A 16,527-nucleotide genomic window follows, 5' to 3' on the forward strand; every position below is an offset into this window, starting at 1 on the left:
AGTCGTGCTACAAACTAGACCACCCTGACCCGGGATAAAAATGGAGCATAAATACCCCCACGTGTGTTGTTGTTTAACATGTCAGGATCCCATCACATGTCGGCGATTATGACATTTTGAACGCAGCTCTGGATTTAACGGCGCGTAAAAACTACTTCGACGTCTATAAGTGCATCTTCATTCTCCACCCTGGTTGTTTTTTGTTTTTTTTTTTTTGTTTTTTTTTGTGCAGGAGACGCTGATGTCTTCATTGGGCTTCTTTCAATCGGAAATGGTGGATGTCTCTCGGATTTCCAACGTGGAAACGTAGCATCCAATTAATCAACGACTGCAACCGGAGCTCCGTGTCGGACGCGTCGGGCGGCTGTGAGGTCCGCGCTTCTGCCACCTTTGGACTTCCAAAGTGTGGAAGGAAGGACGCATGGTCTGTGTGCGCAGATCTGAACAGGAAAAACACACCTGATGCGACATTTCTGTCTGCACGTTTTCTTTAAGGAGAATTACCGAATTTGATTTTTTTTTTTTTTTTTTTTTTTGGTGGTTGAAGCTGTTGTTGTTGACGCCGTTGGTGGAACTGAATCTGCTCTGGACACTCAATGAGGCCAGTTTTTACTCTTTGGATTTTAACACCAACAGCCGAGAGAGTTTCAGGGTCTACATGGGGCATATTTAAGGTAAAGGAAAAAAAAAAAAAAAAAGCCTTATCATGTCTGGTGTGCGTTCATGTATTAACCCTTTCATGCACAGTGGACAGCTGTTCAAAGGGGTTCTCTGGAAGAATCATGGATTTTGTTGTTTTAGTTCCACACTGAAAAAAAAATACTGTTGTTTTTACGCAAAAAAAAAACTGTTGCACTGTAAAAAATAACTGTAGAATTAACACCAAAAAGTTGTAAAATTGCAACATAAAAAAACTGTAAGTGACAATACAATGCAAAGTTGTTTATTTGGAAAGATTTTTGTGTTAATGATTGAATCAAATACAGCTGTAGTTTTTACAGGAAGAGTATGTGAACAAAACCAGATTTGGATGTAGAAATGATGGATTTCTATTGTTTTTAGAAAATAAAACTGCAAATTGAAATACAATGTGGTGCCGTTTAAACTGCAAGACCATAATGTTGAAATAACGGCATATTTGCGTTTAAATAAATATATGGGTTGGTAGAGTTGGTAGAGCGGCTCGTCCAATAAGCAAAGGGTTGGTGGTTCGAATCCTGGCTCTGACTGTCCATGTGTCCAAGTGTCCATGGAAGACACTGAACCCTAAACTGTTCCCAGTTGGACCTGGTGGTTTTGGAAAGTGCTTTGGACACCATGAAGGTGGAGAAAATGTGCTAAATAAGTGCAGACCAATTAAATCCAGTGTTAAATCTACATGTTACTCCATAAATATGTTTACAGTTGGATGTGTTTTTTACAGTATTGTTCAGGAAACCACAGCTGCCAGTTTTTTTCCCATAAAAACAACAGGATTTTTTTTACAGTGTAGATTTAACATTTTAAACATGTAGATTTAACACTGGGTTTAACTGGTAAATGGTCTGCACTTATTTAGCACATTTTCTCCACCTTCATGGTGTCCAGAGCACTTTCCAAAACCACCAGGTCCAACTGGGAACAGTTTAGGGTTCAGTGTCTTCCATGGACACTTGGACACATGGACAGTCAGAGCCAGGATTCGAACCACCAACCCTTTGGTTATAGGACGAGCCGCTCTACCAACTCTACCAACCCATTCATTTACAAATTTAAATGTTACAGTGTTAAATATTTACTTTTTTATAACTTTATACATATATATGTGTGTGTGTGTGTATGTATGCATGTATGTATGTATGTATGTGTATATATATATATATATATATATATATATATGTATATGTGTGTGTGTGTGTGTGTATATATATATATATATATGTATATGTGTGTGTGTGTGTGTGTGTGTGTGTATATATATATATATATATATATATATATATATATATATATATATATATATATATATGTATAATAAATATGCCGTTATTTCAACATTATGGTCTTGCAGTTTAAACGGCACCACATTGTTTTTCAATTTACAGTTTTATTTTCTAAAAACAATAGAAATCCATCATTTCTACGTCCAAATCTGGTTTTGTTCACATACCCTTCCTGTAAAAACTACAGCTGTATTTGATTTAATTGTTAACACAAAAATCTTTTCAGATAAACAACTTTGCATTGTATTGTCACTTACAGTTTTTTTATGTTGCAATTTTACAACTTTTTGGTGTTAATTCTACAGTCATTTTTTACAGTGTGGGTTTTGCTGTTTTAGTTACATATCAGCCAACACAGTGGACACTTATGCATCATCCCATACACTGACATTCAGACCATTACTGTAACTGTGCTGTTCTAGATAAACCTGATCTGCACTAACATGTTTGAGTGTAAAAAAAAAAAAAAGCTAATTGTTATTAGACTGTAATAGATAGTGGGGGGGGGGGGGGGGGTTTAAACAAAAAATTTTTTGTTGTTGTTGTTTTTTTTTTAGTTTTTTTGCATATTAGCTCCATGCTGCGGTGGCCCTGAGGTGCTACAGCTCAAAAACTTATCCATACAGGAAAAAAAAGAGAACAGCCAAAAAAAATTATCCACTAGCCCAAAAAATTATTCACTTAAAGACAAAAAAGAGAACACAAAAAAATTATCTAATATAAGAAAAAAAAAAAGAACAGCCCAAAAAATTATCCACTTTAAGGAAAAAAAAAAGTCATGCACCTTTTCAATTAGGGGGCACTGTTTACCCGAAATGTCTCTTGCTTTAAAATTAAGGTGACCACAGAAATAAAAGCATAGGCTGAAAATTTTTAAGATATTTTTTTTGGGCTAGTGGATAATTTTTTGAACTGTTCTCTTTTTTTATTATAGTGGCTAATTTTTGGGTTGTTCTCTTTTTTTCTTATAGTGCAATTTTTTGGGGGCTGTTCTCTTTTTTTCTTATAGTGGATAATTTTTTAGGCTGTTGCACCTCTGGGCCACCGTACCATGCAGTTATGCTAAAATGTGAGAAAACATCAGATTAGCAGCAATTTTAATTTCCTAGTTTTCACACAGTATATCAGTAAATACATGTTTCTTTGCTCCTAAAATTCAACACATGGTGTCCAGGTCCAGCTGAGTGGACATTTTTGTAACTCCATGAAAAATATGTTCATAATAAAATCAATCAAATTGTTTATTTTTATGCCTGAAGAGGAATTTTAAAAAAAAAAAATCTTGATTAAGGTTCTCATAATTCATGCATGAAAGGGTTAAATAAAGTGCTATATTCTTCAATTCTGTGTGCGTCGAGGACATGTCGTCTTTTCCTGGAATCAGTTTTAATTGTAAGAGAATTTGTAACTTGCATATTTCTGCAGTCCTGATGTGGGGGCTTGAGCGTTTTTTTAAGCCCAGTATTTATCCATGCGTAGCTGTTTAGGTTAGTGCAGACTCAACATGCCATTAGACACAGTCACGTAAGCTTTGGGGATCGCCATCTGGCCAACTCACACCGGTATTTAGGCTACGGTTGCCAACACGCTTTGGTGCGTGCCTTTAACCAGCGCAATTTTGTGTGAGACGCGCCCTCCGTGCCACATTTATACAGCCAAGAGCTGCTCTGATATCACAACAGCAGAAATAAAACCACATACATGCACTGGAAAAAAACAAACCTTTAGATCAGGGGTGACAAACTCATTTTCTTTCAGGTTCCACATTCAGCCAGATTTGATCTGCAGTGGGCTGGACCAGTAAAATAATAACATAATAACCCATAAATTATGACAACTCCAGATGTTTGTCTTTGTTTTAGTGTAAAGAGAGAAAAAAACATGTAATTATGAAAATACTTACTTTTATAAACTATCCAAACAAAAACATGTGAATAACCTGAAAAACTGAAATTTCTTAAGAAAAATAAGTGTGATTTTAACAATATTCTGCCTCAACTTATCATTTATACATGTGCATTATGGATCAGATCTACAAAGACACTAAACACTGAGTAACACACTGTAAAAAATGACTGTAGAATTAACACCAAAAAGCTGTAAAATTGCAACATAAAAAACTAAGCGACAATACAATGCAAAGTTGTTTGTTTAAAAAGATTTTTGTGTTAACGATTGAATCAAATATAGCTGTAGTTTTTACAGGAAGAGTATGTGAACAAAACCAGATTTGTATGTAGAAATGATGGATTTCTAAAAATTTTTTTTGAAAATAAAACTGTAAATTGAAAAACAATGTGGTGCCGTTTAAATTGCAAGATCATAATGTTGAAATAACGGCATATTTGCTTTTTTTTTTTTTTTTTATAAAAAATATATTGAAAAGTTATTTAAAAAAAGTAAACATTTAACAATGTAACATTTTAAATGTGTAAATGAATGGGTTGGTAGAGTTGGTAGAGCAGCTCGTCCAATAACCAAAAGGTTGGTGGTTCGAATCCTGGCTCTGACTGTCCATGTGTCCAAGTGTCCATGGAAGACACTGAACCCTAAACTGTTCCCAGTTGGACCTGGTGGTTTTGGAAAGTGCTTTGGACACCATGAAGGTGGAGAAAATGTGCTAAATAAGTGCAGACCATTTACCAGTTAAATCCAGTGTTAAATCTACATGTTTAAAATGTTAAATCTACATGTTACTCTGTAAATATGTTTACAGTTGGATGTGTTTTTTACAGTATTGCTCTGGAAACCACAGCTGCCAGTTTTTTCCCGTAAGAACAACAGGATTTTTTTTTACAGTGCAGGCAGAAAATAGTTAAAATTGTGCTTAATTTTCTTTAGACATTTCGGGTTGTTCATATGTTTTCAGGTTATTCATGTTTTATTGTTACAGGATAGTTTGTAAATGTAAATATTTTCATAATTTAATGTTATTTTTTTGCACTAAAAGAAAGAAAAAAATTTGAAGTTTTAAATGCACGATTTTTGCTTAATTCAAGATTTTTTACTAAACTGAAGATTTTATTTATTTATTTTTTTGCTTAATTCAATATTTTTTCTTTAATTCAAGCTATTTTTTTTTTTTTTTTTTTTTGGGCTTGATTCAATTCAAGACTGTGGAATTTTTGACTTCACAAAAACATCCCACGGGCCGGATTGGAACCTTTGGCAGGCTGCATTTGGCCCCCGGGCCGCATGTTTGAGACCCTTGTTTGAGAATCTACTCAATGAAAGTAAGGTAACAATTTGCACTCATTTTGGTTGCGTGGATTTGACCCCATATTTAGAGTAAAATGTGACTAAATTTAACAGCTATAACACACTAAAAGAAATGAGGTAAAATCCACCTAACATATCCCAATAGATTACACAACAAATTACTCTTAAAAAGCGAGTAAAATTAACTTTCAATTGTTAATAAGAATATGTTCATCTACTTAGTTTAGGGCAGGGAGTATCAGTCTGAATCAGGGGTCTCAAACATGCGGCCCGGGGGCCAAATGCAGCCCGCCAAAGGTTCCGATGCGGCCCGTGGGATGAATTTGCAAAGTGCAAAAGTTCCACAGTCAAGACTGTGGAACTCATTTTAGTTCAGGTTCCACATACAGACCAATATGATCTACAGTCAAATAATAACAGCAGAATAACCTACAAAAAGAATGACTCCATATTTTCTTCTCAGTTTGATGTGAAAACATTTATATTACACCATACCTATAAATAATGACTTTAAATTTTTTGTCTTTGTTTTAGTGCAAAAAATAACATTAAATTATGAAAATATTTACATTTACAAACCAGAGGTCGCATTAACTGAAGATATTCTGTCATTGACGGATTTTTTTTTTTTAAATGACGGAAAATTCTGAAGGCCGTCCGTCATTTTGACAGATTAAAATACTGAGGGTAATCTACCGAAGAAAGTTTCACACAACACTGTGAACTGAACCTGCTGCACTATCGCTGGTCTGTCTGTCTGTGAACAAGGCACCAAACATTCTATAACAGCATCCTACCTGTACAGAACCTACAGCACCACTGTTCACAACTACACTGAATACAACAGCAGTACTGCAGTCACATGACTCACTGTTAGTCCACCTGTAGTAGACCCCTGTCCAGTTAGTCCACCTGTAGTAGACCCCCTGTCCAGTTAGTCCACCTGTAGTAGACCCCCTGTCCAGTTAGTCCACCTGTAGTAGACCCCCTGTCCAGCTGATGGTCAGTGTGCATATTAATCAGTCAGTGTCCAGTCTTGTGTTGTTGTTTAGCTGACCCAAGTCTCCTCAGTTATTTTAAAAAGCCCAGTAAATGTGATGGCACTGATAAACGCGGTGAAAAAAGAGGGACAGATGCGGTGAAGAATGACGGACAAGCAAGTTACACACCAGTTCTTATGGCATTTGATGTGTTATATGTACGTATTTTCTACCTTTCATGCGTTATTTGATGGCATGTCAATTTGTGCCCAGATGTGTGGTTCACAGAACCTGAACCCTAACCCTCAGTACATGGGATTTGACACTGCGTGAACAAACACAAGGAAAGCTTAGAATGTCTACAGATAACACACCAATTAAAAGTGCCGTACATAATTATGGGAGTCATGATATCACGTTGGTTTATCAGCCAGCAGCAACTACAGTTACTGCGTCATTGACATGTTTTTGAACATTAAATACTACTAAATATATCTCATTATCATTAAAAATAAAAATTTGAAATGACGGATAATAATATGTTATGACGGAATTTTTACGACCCTGTCCGTCAAAATGATGGACAATAAAAATGTCTAGCAATGTGTAGCAATAAAATGTGAATAACCTGAACAAATATGAACATCCTGAAATGTCTAAAGAAAATGAAGCAAAATTTTAACAATTTTTTACCTGTTACTCAGTGTTTTGTGTCTTTGTAGATCCAATCCATAATGAACATGTAGAAATGATAAGCTGAGGCAGAATATTATTAAAATTGCACTGATTTTTTTTCTTAAGAAATTTCCGTTTTTTTCAGGTTATTCACATCTTTTTTGTTTGGATAGTTTATAAAAGTAAGTATTTTCATAATTAAATGGGGTTTTTGCACTAAAACAAAACAAAAATCTGGAGTTGTCATTATCTATAGGTTATAATGTTATTATTTGACTGGTCCGGCCCACCTGCAGATCAAACCTGGCTGAATGTGGAACCTGAAAGAAAATGAGTTTGAGAGCCCTGATCTAAATATTGATAGTAGCAATACTAAGGTGTGCATGATGAGATCCTCTCTCCCTCCCCTTTTAGGGAAAAACATTACAGAAAATAGTGAAACAAAGAAGCAGCTTAGCTCATGGTGCAAGAATATGCAATTCAATATTCATTCAACAAAAAAACTAATAAAAACAGTCCAACACACCATAACTGTGCTATATATAAAAAGAACAACACTTCTTATCAACTCAGAACACTAGAAAACACATAAAAACTATCCCAACTAGTTTATCCCAATGCATGCTGGGAAACTCCCCCCAGCTGCTCCTCACGTCACAATATTATGGGGTAGATTTTATTATATTATTTTAAGTAGCAATTGTTACTGTTAACAAATAGGTAGACTTTAACCAGTCAGAACAGATGTCACTGGCTAAATATTACTGTTGATTAAAATGTAACTGATTTCCATAGTTTGTATTTACCAACCAACAAAACCCTTTTTCCCAGTGTGTAAAAGCCCAGGCCATCTGTAGGACATTCTAGCTACAGGCGTATGGACATGTTAAAGGTGCGGGAGACTTTCGTGACCAATTTTTCATCAAATCAGTCAAACCTCAGTCATATCCTCAGTATCATGAATCTGTCAGTCTGTCTGTCATTACTCACCTGAATCTCTTGCATTACAGTGAACAGTTTCTTAGTGCCATCCACTGTAAACAAAACATGTGTTTACAATCCGACCTGGGATGTCACTCAGGCATCTTCGGAATTTTGTTGCGACGTGCATTTTAGGAAACGGAGGTTCGCGCAGCCACCTGACAGCAGCAGCGCGACCATATGGTATTATATGGATGAAACAAACACACGGAAACACAAACAGCTGGAGGAATATGCACAGAGGGAAGGGCGCTCCTGCCGCTTCCCATCGTGGCTGTTCCAGCTGTGCGAGCCTTCGCTTCCCACAATGCGCGTAGTGACAAAATTCCGAAGATGCCCGAGTTACCTCCCGGCTCGTTTGTAAACACATGTTTTGTTTACAGTGGATGGCACTAAGAAACTGTTCACCATAATGCAAGAGATTCAGGTGAGTAATGACAGACAGACTGACAGATTCATGATACTGAGGTTGGACTGATTTGAGGAAAAACTGGTCACGGAAGTCTCCAACACTTTTAATGAAAAAATACATTTAACTCATAAAGACCCACTGCTACTTTTATGTCAGTTCCCAAATGAATGTGTGTCTGTATCCTCCTGAGGCCCAGTAAGTAAACACTTCCACCATGGTACAGTAAATAATGGCCTAAATTGGAAACAGAATGATGCAACAGTTTTTTTTTTTCAGATACATTTTATATATCTCTCTATATATATAGATATCTCTCTCTCTCTCTCTCTCTATATATATATATATATATATATATATGTATATATATGTACAGGGTGGGGAAGCAAAATTTACAATGAACATTTAGTTGTTTTTTCTCAGCAGGCACTACGTCAATTGTTTTGAAACCAAACATATATTGATGTCATAATCATACCTAACACTATTATCCATACTTTTTCAGAAACTTTTGCCCATATGAGTAATCAGGAAAGCAAACGTCAAAGAGTGTGTGATTTGCTGAATGCACTCGTCACACCAAAGGAGATTTCAAAAATAGTTGGATTGTCCATAAAGACTGTTTATAATGGAAAGAAGAGAATGACTATGAGCAAAACTATTACCAGAAAGTCTGGAAGATACTATTAAAGAAGAATGGGAGAAGTTGTCACCCGAATATTTGAGGAACACTTGCGCAAGTTTCAGGAAGCGTGTGAAGGCAGTTATTGAGAAAGAAGGAGGACACATAGAATAAAAACATTTTCTATTATGTCAATTTTCTTGTGGCAAATAAATTCTCATGACTTTCAATAAACTAATTGGTCATACACTGTCTCAAAATATTGTAAATTTTGCTTCCCCACCTTGTATATCTATATATAAGGGTCCAAACACAATAATGTCCCATCAGAGAGCAAAGTTTAATTGATTTTCATTCCAACATTTATTTCAATATAAAGTAGCTCCTTGTTTTGGATAATCCCTTATGGTCCAAGTAAAGCAAAAATTAATTTAAAAGTAAAAACATGGGTCATTTATCAACACTAATCTGTCAAATTGTCTCTAAAATGTCCCCTCAGAGAGATTTCGAATACCATGTTTTGACCCATAATGTCCTTTTCAGTGGACTTTTTTTTTTTTTTCTTTTTAAGTGAAGCTGTGAAACTCTTGTCCACTACAGAGGACAAAAATGCATAGCTGTGTCTCAGGAGGATATTTAACCTTCCTTAAGTAATTTATCAGCATTTATTCTAATATTATCTTCTGTATTTTGTGGTTGTTTTTTTCAGGTATTTTCCGATATTTAATTCCCTGATCATATAGATGTGCATAAAAGTTCAGATTAAAGTTGATGGTTATTATATCAGAAACAGAGAAAAATGAAGAAAAAGTGTCTTTTTCAGTCCAATCTGTCATTAACTGAACATAAACCCAGTGTGTCCATCCACTGTCATTGATCCAACTCCATGGGTTTTACTGGAGAATCAATGTTGGAGAAGATTTTTTTTTGTTTTGTTTATTTTGTGTCTCATTTTGTTCATGTTACTTATTATTTTGTTGATTTATTCTTCATTTTTGTCCTTTTTATTTGACCTTGGCTGTTTCTGTTTATCTTGTTGCTTATTTAAATGTTTATTTTTTGCTCATCAATTATTTAGAATTTTTTAAATTCATTTTTGCTGATTTTATCTGTTTTTCAATATCAAAGCAAGTGTTTACAATCAGTGTTGTCAAAGATGACAGTGTTTCCACGGTAACTACGGAGCCTCTGAACGTCTCAATATGGTCATATCTGATGACCATGAAAAGATGAAGAATTGTATTTTACACCAATTATTTCAACATATTTCTTCAATTTTGTTCAGTTTGTGGCTTTTTTTTTCCACTTTTTATTCATTCTGTTCATCTTATTAATTACTTTGGCTGTTCTGGTTCATTTTATTGGCTATTTAATACATTTTTCTTCTTTTTTGTAAATGTTTTTGATTATTTTGTTTATTTTTCTACATGTTCTTACCTATTTCACTCTTTTTCTTCTATTTTGTTTGGTTTGTGGCTTTTAGTGTTAATATTACTTATTATTTTGTTGATTTATTGTCAATTTTTATTCCTTTTATTCAATACTCGGGCTGTTTTTGTTAATTTTGTTGCTTATTTTGTTATTTTCTACTTTATTTTACTCCATTTTTTACTTATTTTTTCATATTATTTATCATTTTGTACAGTTTTTTTTCTTCATTTTTGCTGATTTTATCTATTTTTCAATTTTAAAGCAAGCATTTACAATCAGTGTTGTAGAAGATGATGGCGTTTCCACGGTAACTACAGAGCCTCTGTACATCCAAATATGGTCATATCTGATGACCATGAAAAGATGAAGAACTGTATTTTACACCAATTACTTCAACATATTTCTTCAATTTTGTTCAGTTTGTGGCTTTTTTTTCCACTTTTTATTCATTCTGTTCATCTTATTAATTACTTTGGCTGTTCTGGTTCATTTTATTGGCTATTTAATACATTTTTCTTCTTTTTTGTAAATGTTTTTGATTATTTTGTTTATTTTTCTACATGTTCTTACCTATTTCACTCTTTTCTTCTATTTTGTTTGGTTTGTGGCTTTTAGTGTTAATATTACTTATTTTGTTGATTTATTGTCAATTTTTATTCCTTTTATTCAATACTCGGGCTGTTTTTGTTAATTTTGTTGCTTGTTTTGTTATTTTCTACTTTATTTTACTCCGTTTTTTGCTTATTTTTTCACATTATTTATCATTTTGTACAGTTTTTTTCTTCATTTTTGCCGATTTTATCTATATTTCAATATAAAAGCAAGCATTTACAATCAGTGTTGTAGAAGATGATGGCGTTTCCACGGTAACTACAGAGCCTCTGTACATCCAAATATGGTCATATCTGATGACCATGAAAAGATGAAGAACTGTATTTTACACCAATTATTTCAACATATTTCTTCAATTTTGTTCAGTTTGTGGCTTTTTTCCCCCACTTTTTATTCATTCTGTTCATCTTATTAATTACTTTGGCTGTTCTGGTTCATTTTATTGGCTATTTAATACATTTTTCTTCTTTTTTGTGAATGTTTTTGATTATTTTGACTTTTTTTCTACATGTTCTTACCTATTTCACTCTTTTCTTCTATTTTGTTTGGTTTGTGGCTTTTAGTGTTAATATTACTTATTTTGTTGATTTATTGTCAATTTTTATTCCTTTTATTCAATACTCGGGCTGTTTTTGTTCATTTTGTTGCTTGTTTTGTTATTTTCTACTTTATTTTACTCCATTTTTTACTTATTTTTTCATATTATTTATCATTTTGTACAGTTTTTTTTCTTCATTTTTGCTGATTTTATCTATTTTTCAATTTTAAAGCAAGCATTTACAATCAGTGTTGTAGAAGATGATGGCGTTTCCACGGTAACTACAGAGCCTCTGTACATCCAAATATGGTCATATCTGATGACCATGAAAAGATGAAGAACTGTATTTTACACCAATTATTTCAACATATTTCTTCAATTTTGTTCAGTTTGTGGCTTTTTTTCCCCACTTTTTATTCATTCTGTTCATCTTATTAATTACTTTGGCTGTTCTAGTTCATTTTATTGGCTATTTAATACATTTTTCTTCTTTTTTGTGAATGTTTTTGATTATTTTGTTTATTTTTCTACATGTTCTTACCTATTTCACTCTTTTCTTCTATTTTGTTTGGTTTGTGGCTTTTAGTGTTAATATTACTTATTTTGTTGATTTATTGTCAATTTTTATTCCTTTTATTCAATACTCGGGCTGTTTTTGTTAATTTTGTTGCTTGTTTTGTTATTTTCTACTTTATTTTACTCCGTTTTTTGCTTATTTTTTCACATTATTTATCATTTTGTACAGTTTTTTTCTTCATTTTTGCCGATTTTATCTATATTTCAATATAAAAGCAAGCATTTACAATCAGTGTTGTAGAAGATGATGGCGTTTCCACGGTAACTACAGAGCCTCTGTACATCCAAATATGGTCATATCTGATGACCATGAAAAGATGAAGAACTGTATTTTACACCAATTATTTCAACATATTTCTTCAATTTTGTTCAGTTTGTGGCTTTTTTTCCCCACTTTTTATTCATTCTGTTCATCTTATTAATTACTTTGGCTGTTCTAGTTCATTTTATTGGCTATTTAATACATTTTTCTTCTTTTTTGTGAATGTTTTTGATTATTTTGTTTATTTTTCTACATGTTCTTACCTATTTCACTCTTTTCTTCTATTTTGTTTGGTTTGTGGCTTTTAGTGTTAATATTACTTATTTTGTTGATTTATTGTCAATTTTTATTCCTTTTATTCAATACTCGGGCTGTTTTTGTTAATTTTGTTGCTTGTTTTGTTATTTTCTACTTTATTTTACTCCGTTTTTTGCTTATTTTTTCACATTATTTATCATTTTGTACAGTTTTTTTCTTCATTTTTGCCGATTTTATCTATATTTCAATATAAAAGCAAGCATTTACAATCAGTGTTGTAGAAGATGATGGCGTTTCCACGGTAACTACAGAGCCTCTGTACATCCAAATATGGTCATATCTGATGACCATGAAAAGATGAAGAGCTGTATTTTATACCAATTATTGACATTTATCGATAGGATTAGTGGATCAACAGGAATTAAACAGTTTAGATCAGTAGATGTTTTTTGTTTACCAGTCACTATTTGGGTCTTTATGGGTTAAAAAAATGCTTTTATGCACAATTTTATGCAGAATTTCTGTATTTTCTTTGCCTTATTCCATGAAGTTTATCATGAATTCATCGTCTGTTTTATAAATGTGATGTCCATATTTACAACGTAGGGGACAGAGAGGATCAAAAAGCCTGTTGACATGATGACATGTAGTTATTAATACAAGATGAGTCACAGCACAGATTCAGACACAAAGCTGACATTATTACACACCACAGTCCGGCTCACTGGACCACCTGGACCTGGTCTAAGTCTGTTTTTATCCTCGGTCGTTTTTGGTCTTAAAGTGAAATGTCCTCTTTTTTTCCTGCAGTTTTCTTCATAGGAACTGAGTCTAAGATGAAGTTATGGGATGTTTTGGCCACGTGTTTGTTGCTCCTGAGCTCTGTCGCTACACGGCCCCTCTACCGAAACACTCGCCCCGTCAAGAGGACTCATTTCCCCAGCAGCTCCAGTGATTCTGTGTCCCTGTCTGTGGTGCAGAGAGAAGACAAGTTCCAGCGTGAAGACCACGACCTGCAGGAGATCTCCATGGAGGATCAGTGTAAGCATGAACACACCTTTGTCACATGCAACTGAGGCTTCAGTCCTTTATTATCTGGATGTGTTAGACCACAGGGGTGTCAAACATACGACCTATGAAAGGGTTCAACTCGACCCATAAGATGAATTAGTGAAAGGCAAAAATTACGTTGAAGATATTGTAGCGGCTATTTGTCATCAAAATTAAATCATCTCAAAAGTGACTGAACTTAAGACTTTAACATCACTCAAATCACCACTAGATGCACCAAGGGTTTGTGCTTTACGCAGTCAAAAATACAATGTCCATACCCTAGATCAGAAGTGTCAAACTCATTTTAGTTCAGGGGCCACATACAGACTAGTATGATCTAAAGTGGGCCGGACCAGTACAATAATATAAATAATAGGATAAGAACTGATAAATAATGTCAACTCCAGAATTTTTTCTATGTTTTTGAGTGAAAAAAGTCAGATTCCGTAATGAAAATATTTACATCTATGAACCGTACTTGAACATGACATGAACAAATATGAACCTGAAAATTCTCAAGAAGAATAAGTGCAATTTTAAGAATATTACGTCGTAGTTTATCATTTACACATGTGCATCACAACTTACAGATCACAGTGGATCTACGAATACACAAAACATTTAGTAACAGACAGAATATTGGTACGATTCCACATACTTCTCTTTGGAAATTTCAGGTTATTCACATTTTTTGTAAAAGGTTAGTCTGTAAATGTAAACATTTTTGTGTAATTTTACTTTTTTTTCACACTTCAACAAAGAGAAAAATTTGTAGTTTTCATTATTTATAGGTTATGATGATAGTATTTTACTGGTTCTGATCCACTTTAGGTTGAATTGACCTAAAATGATTCTAACATCCTTGATTGTTAATATCGTCAGTGTAATTTCTGCATTTCTCAAATTCATCCAAGGGGCCAGACTGGACCCTTTGGCGGGCCAGATTTGGCCCCCAGGCCACATGTTTGACACCTGTGCCCTAGATGTAGTTCAAGTGGTTTATTTTCAGGATTCTCACAGACAGACAACAACCAAGGCCTTTTGTGCTGTCTCTCCTGCTCATCCTGTCTGTCTGTCTGTCTGTCAGTCAGTCTGTCTGGGAATGACTGGTTATCTGGTTGTCTGGTATAAAACCATAGGCCCACCCAGGTGCATGCTGGTCTAATTTGGTGCTCCCTATTTATACCCAGGTGCCCACTGTCTAAACCAATTAAAAAAAAAACAAAACACAAAACAAAACAAAAGGTGCTAAATACTGAAGAATGAAAGCAATAACCATGAAAATAAAAAATATAGTCTAAATACTAAACAAACAAAAAATAAACAATTAGTAAAAAATACTAAATTAGTAAACAAAAAAGGTAAATTAACTTTAAACAAAAAAACTAACAGACAAATCGCTCCTACAGATATTATCAAACTTATATATGGGGATGGAAATCGAGAACTGGTTCTTTTTGAGAACTGGATCCCAGTAGCTCGATTCCTTGGAATCGTTTGCTTGCCTGCTTAACGACTCTGCTTATCGATTCCGCCTTTGTTGCACATGCACGATGACGTCACGTGTACGCTGCATTGTTTTGATCAGAATGTAGCCAACATGGCGTTGAGGCAGAAACGGTCTAAACAGATGACACCAGGTCCACTGGAACACTGTCAAAGCTTCCAGTTCTTCAAAAGGGTGGAATCCCTCCAATATGTTCAAACATTTGTCCACAGCATGTGAATCATTTGATACGATACTTAGCGATGCTTGTGAATCTAGTGGCAGAGTGAACACCAGGCCATCATCCGGGCCCAGTTCTGGTGCGGGAACAAACGTCGTACCCCCTCAAATACAAGTTTCTGAAGGTAGGGGAAAGGAAATGAGGTGCACAACAACAGGAGACGGGCCGAGTCGAACTGGTTCCATGTAGTGGAAATGCAGCAATAGAGGAATTAGTAAAGAGTCTGTAGTTTCACTTTCACTGTTCTTATTATTTGTACATACTGTATATGTTAGATTTTTTGTGCAGAGATGGAAATATAAAAGACAGTTAATGCAAACACACCCATTTGTACTGTTTTATTCACTCACCCAATGAGAATCGATAAGAGAATCAATAAAGAATTGGATCGATAAGCAAAATCGATAATGGAATCGGAATCGTTAAATTCTTATCCATTCCCATCCGTACATAGATGTTAGAATCATTTCAGTTCTGGTTCCACATACAGACCAATGTGACCTAAACTGGGTCAGACCAGTAAAATACCATCATAATAACCTATAAATCCAATCCAACTTTATTTGTGAAGCACTTTCAAACAACCACAGTGGACCAAAGTGCTGTACAGAAAAATACATAAAAACCAAAATACCAGAGTGAAATGCGAGAATAGATTGAAAATAAATAAATAAAAATGCAGAAGAACAGATAAAACCTAAATAAAAGAATAAAATACAAGAATAGATTAAAAAAGATGGGTTTGAAGAAGGTACCCTTGTCATAAATAATGACAAGGGCACGTTTTTCTTTTAGTTTTAGAGTAAAATGGTAAGATTACATGAAATTGTTTACATTTACAATCGATCCTTTTACCAAAAATATGAATAACCTGAAATATCTTATGAGAAATAAATGCAATGGGACCAATATTCTGTCTGTTATTAAATGTTTGGTGTTTTTGTGGATCCACTGTGATCTGTACGTTTGAATAATGCGCATGTGTACATGATAAACTGAGGCAGAAGATTGTTAAAATTGCACTTATTTTTCTTCAGACATTTCAGGTCGTTTATGTTATTCAGATTTTTAAGAAAACTTTGTCGATATAAACATTTTCAGGATATAATTTGCCTTTTTCCGCTGTTCTTATGGTACTGCTCTGGACACACTTGACCTGTGTGTGGAACTGAAATGACATGGACGCCTCTGTGTTCGGTGGA

The 16,527-nt window shown here is 34.3% G+C and overlaps 1 protein-coding gene across 1 annotated transcript in view; it reads left to right on the top strand.

Moving 5' to 3' along the window:
• Nucleotides 1–564: 564 nt before the first annotated feature.
• The window catches only part of gdnfa (glial cell derived neurotrophic factor a), a 37,265-nt gene continuing 21,302 nt past the window's right edge, over nt 565–16,527 (top strand). The window contains exons 1-2 of the mRNA XM_030148511.1: nt 565–674; nt 13,356–13,586. Of these exons, the coding sequence (XP_030004371.1) occupies nt 13,382–13,586 (205 nt within the window). The 5' untranslated portion in view covers nt 565–674; nt 13,356–13,381. The remainder of the gene's footprint in view (nt 675–13,355; nt 13,587–16,527) is intronic.

Source organism: Sphaeramia orbicularis, chromosome 12, assembly GCF_902148855.1.
Source record: "Sphaeramia orbicularis chromosome 12, fSphaOr1.1, whole genome shotgun sequence".
Lineage (NCBI taxonomy): Eukaryota > Metazoa > Chordata > Actinopteri > Kurtiformes > Apogonidae > Sphaeramia > Sphaeramia orbicularis.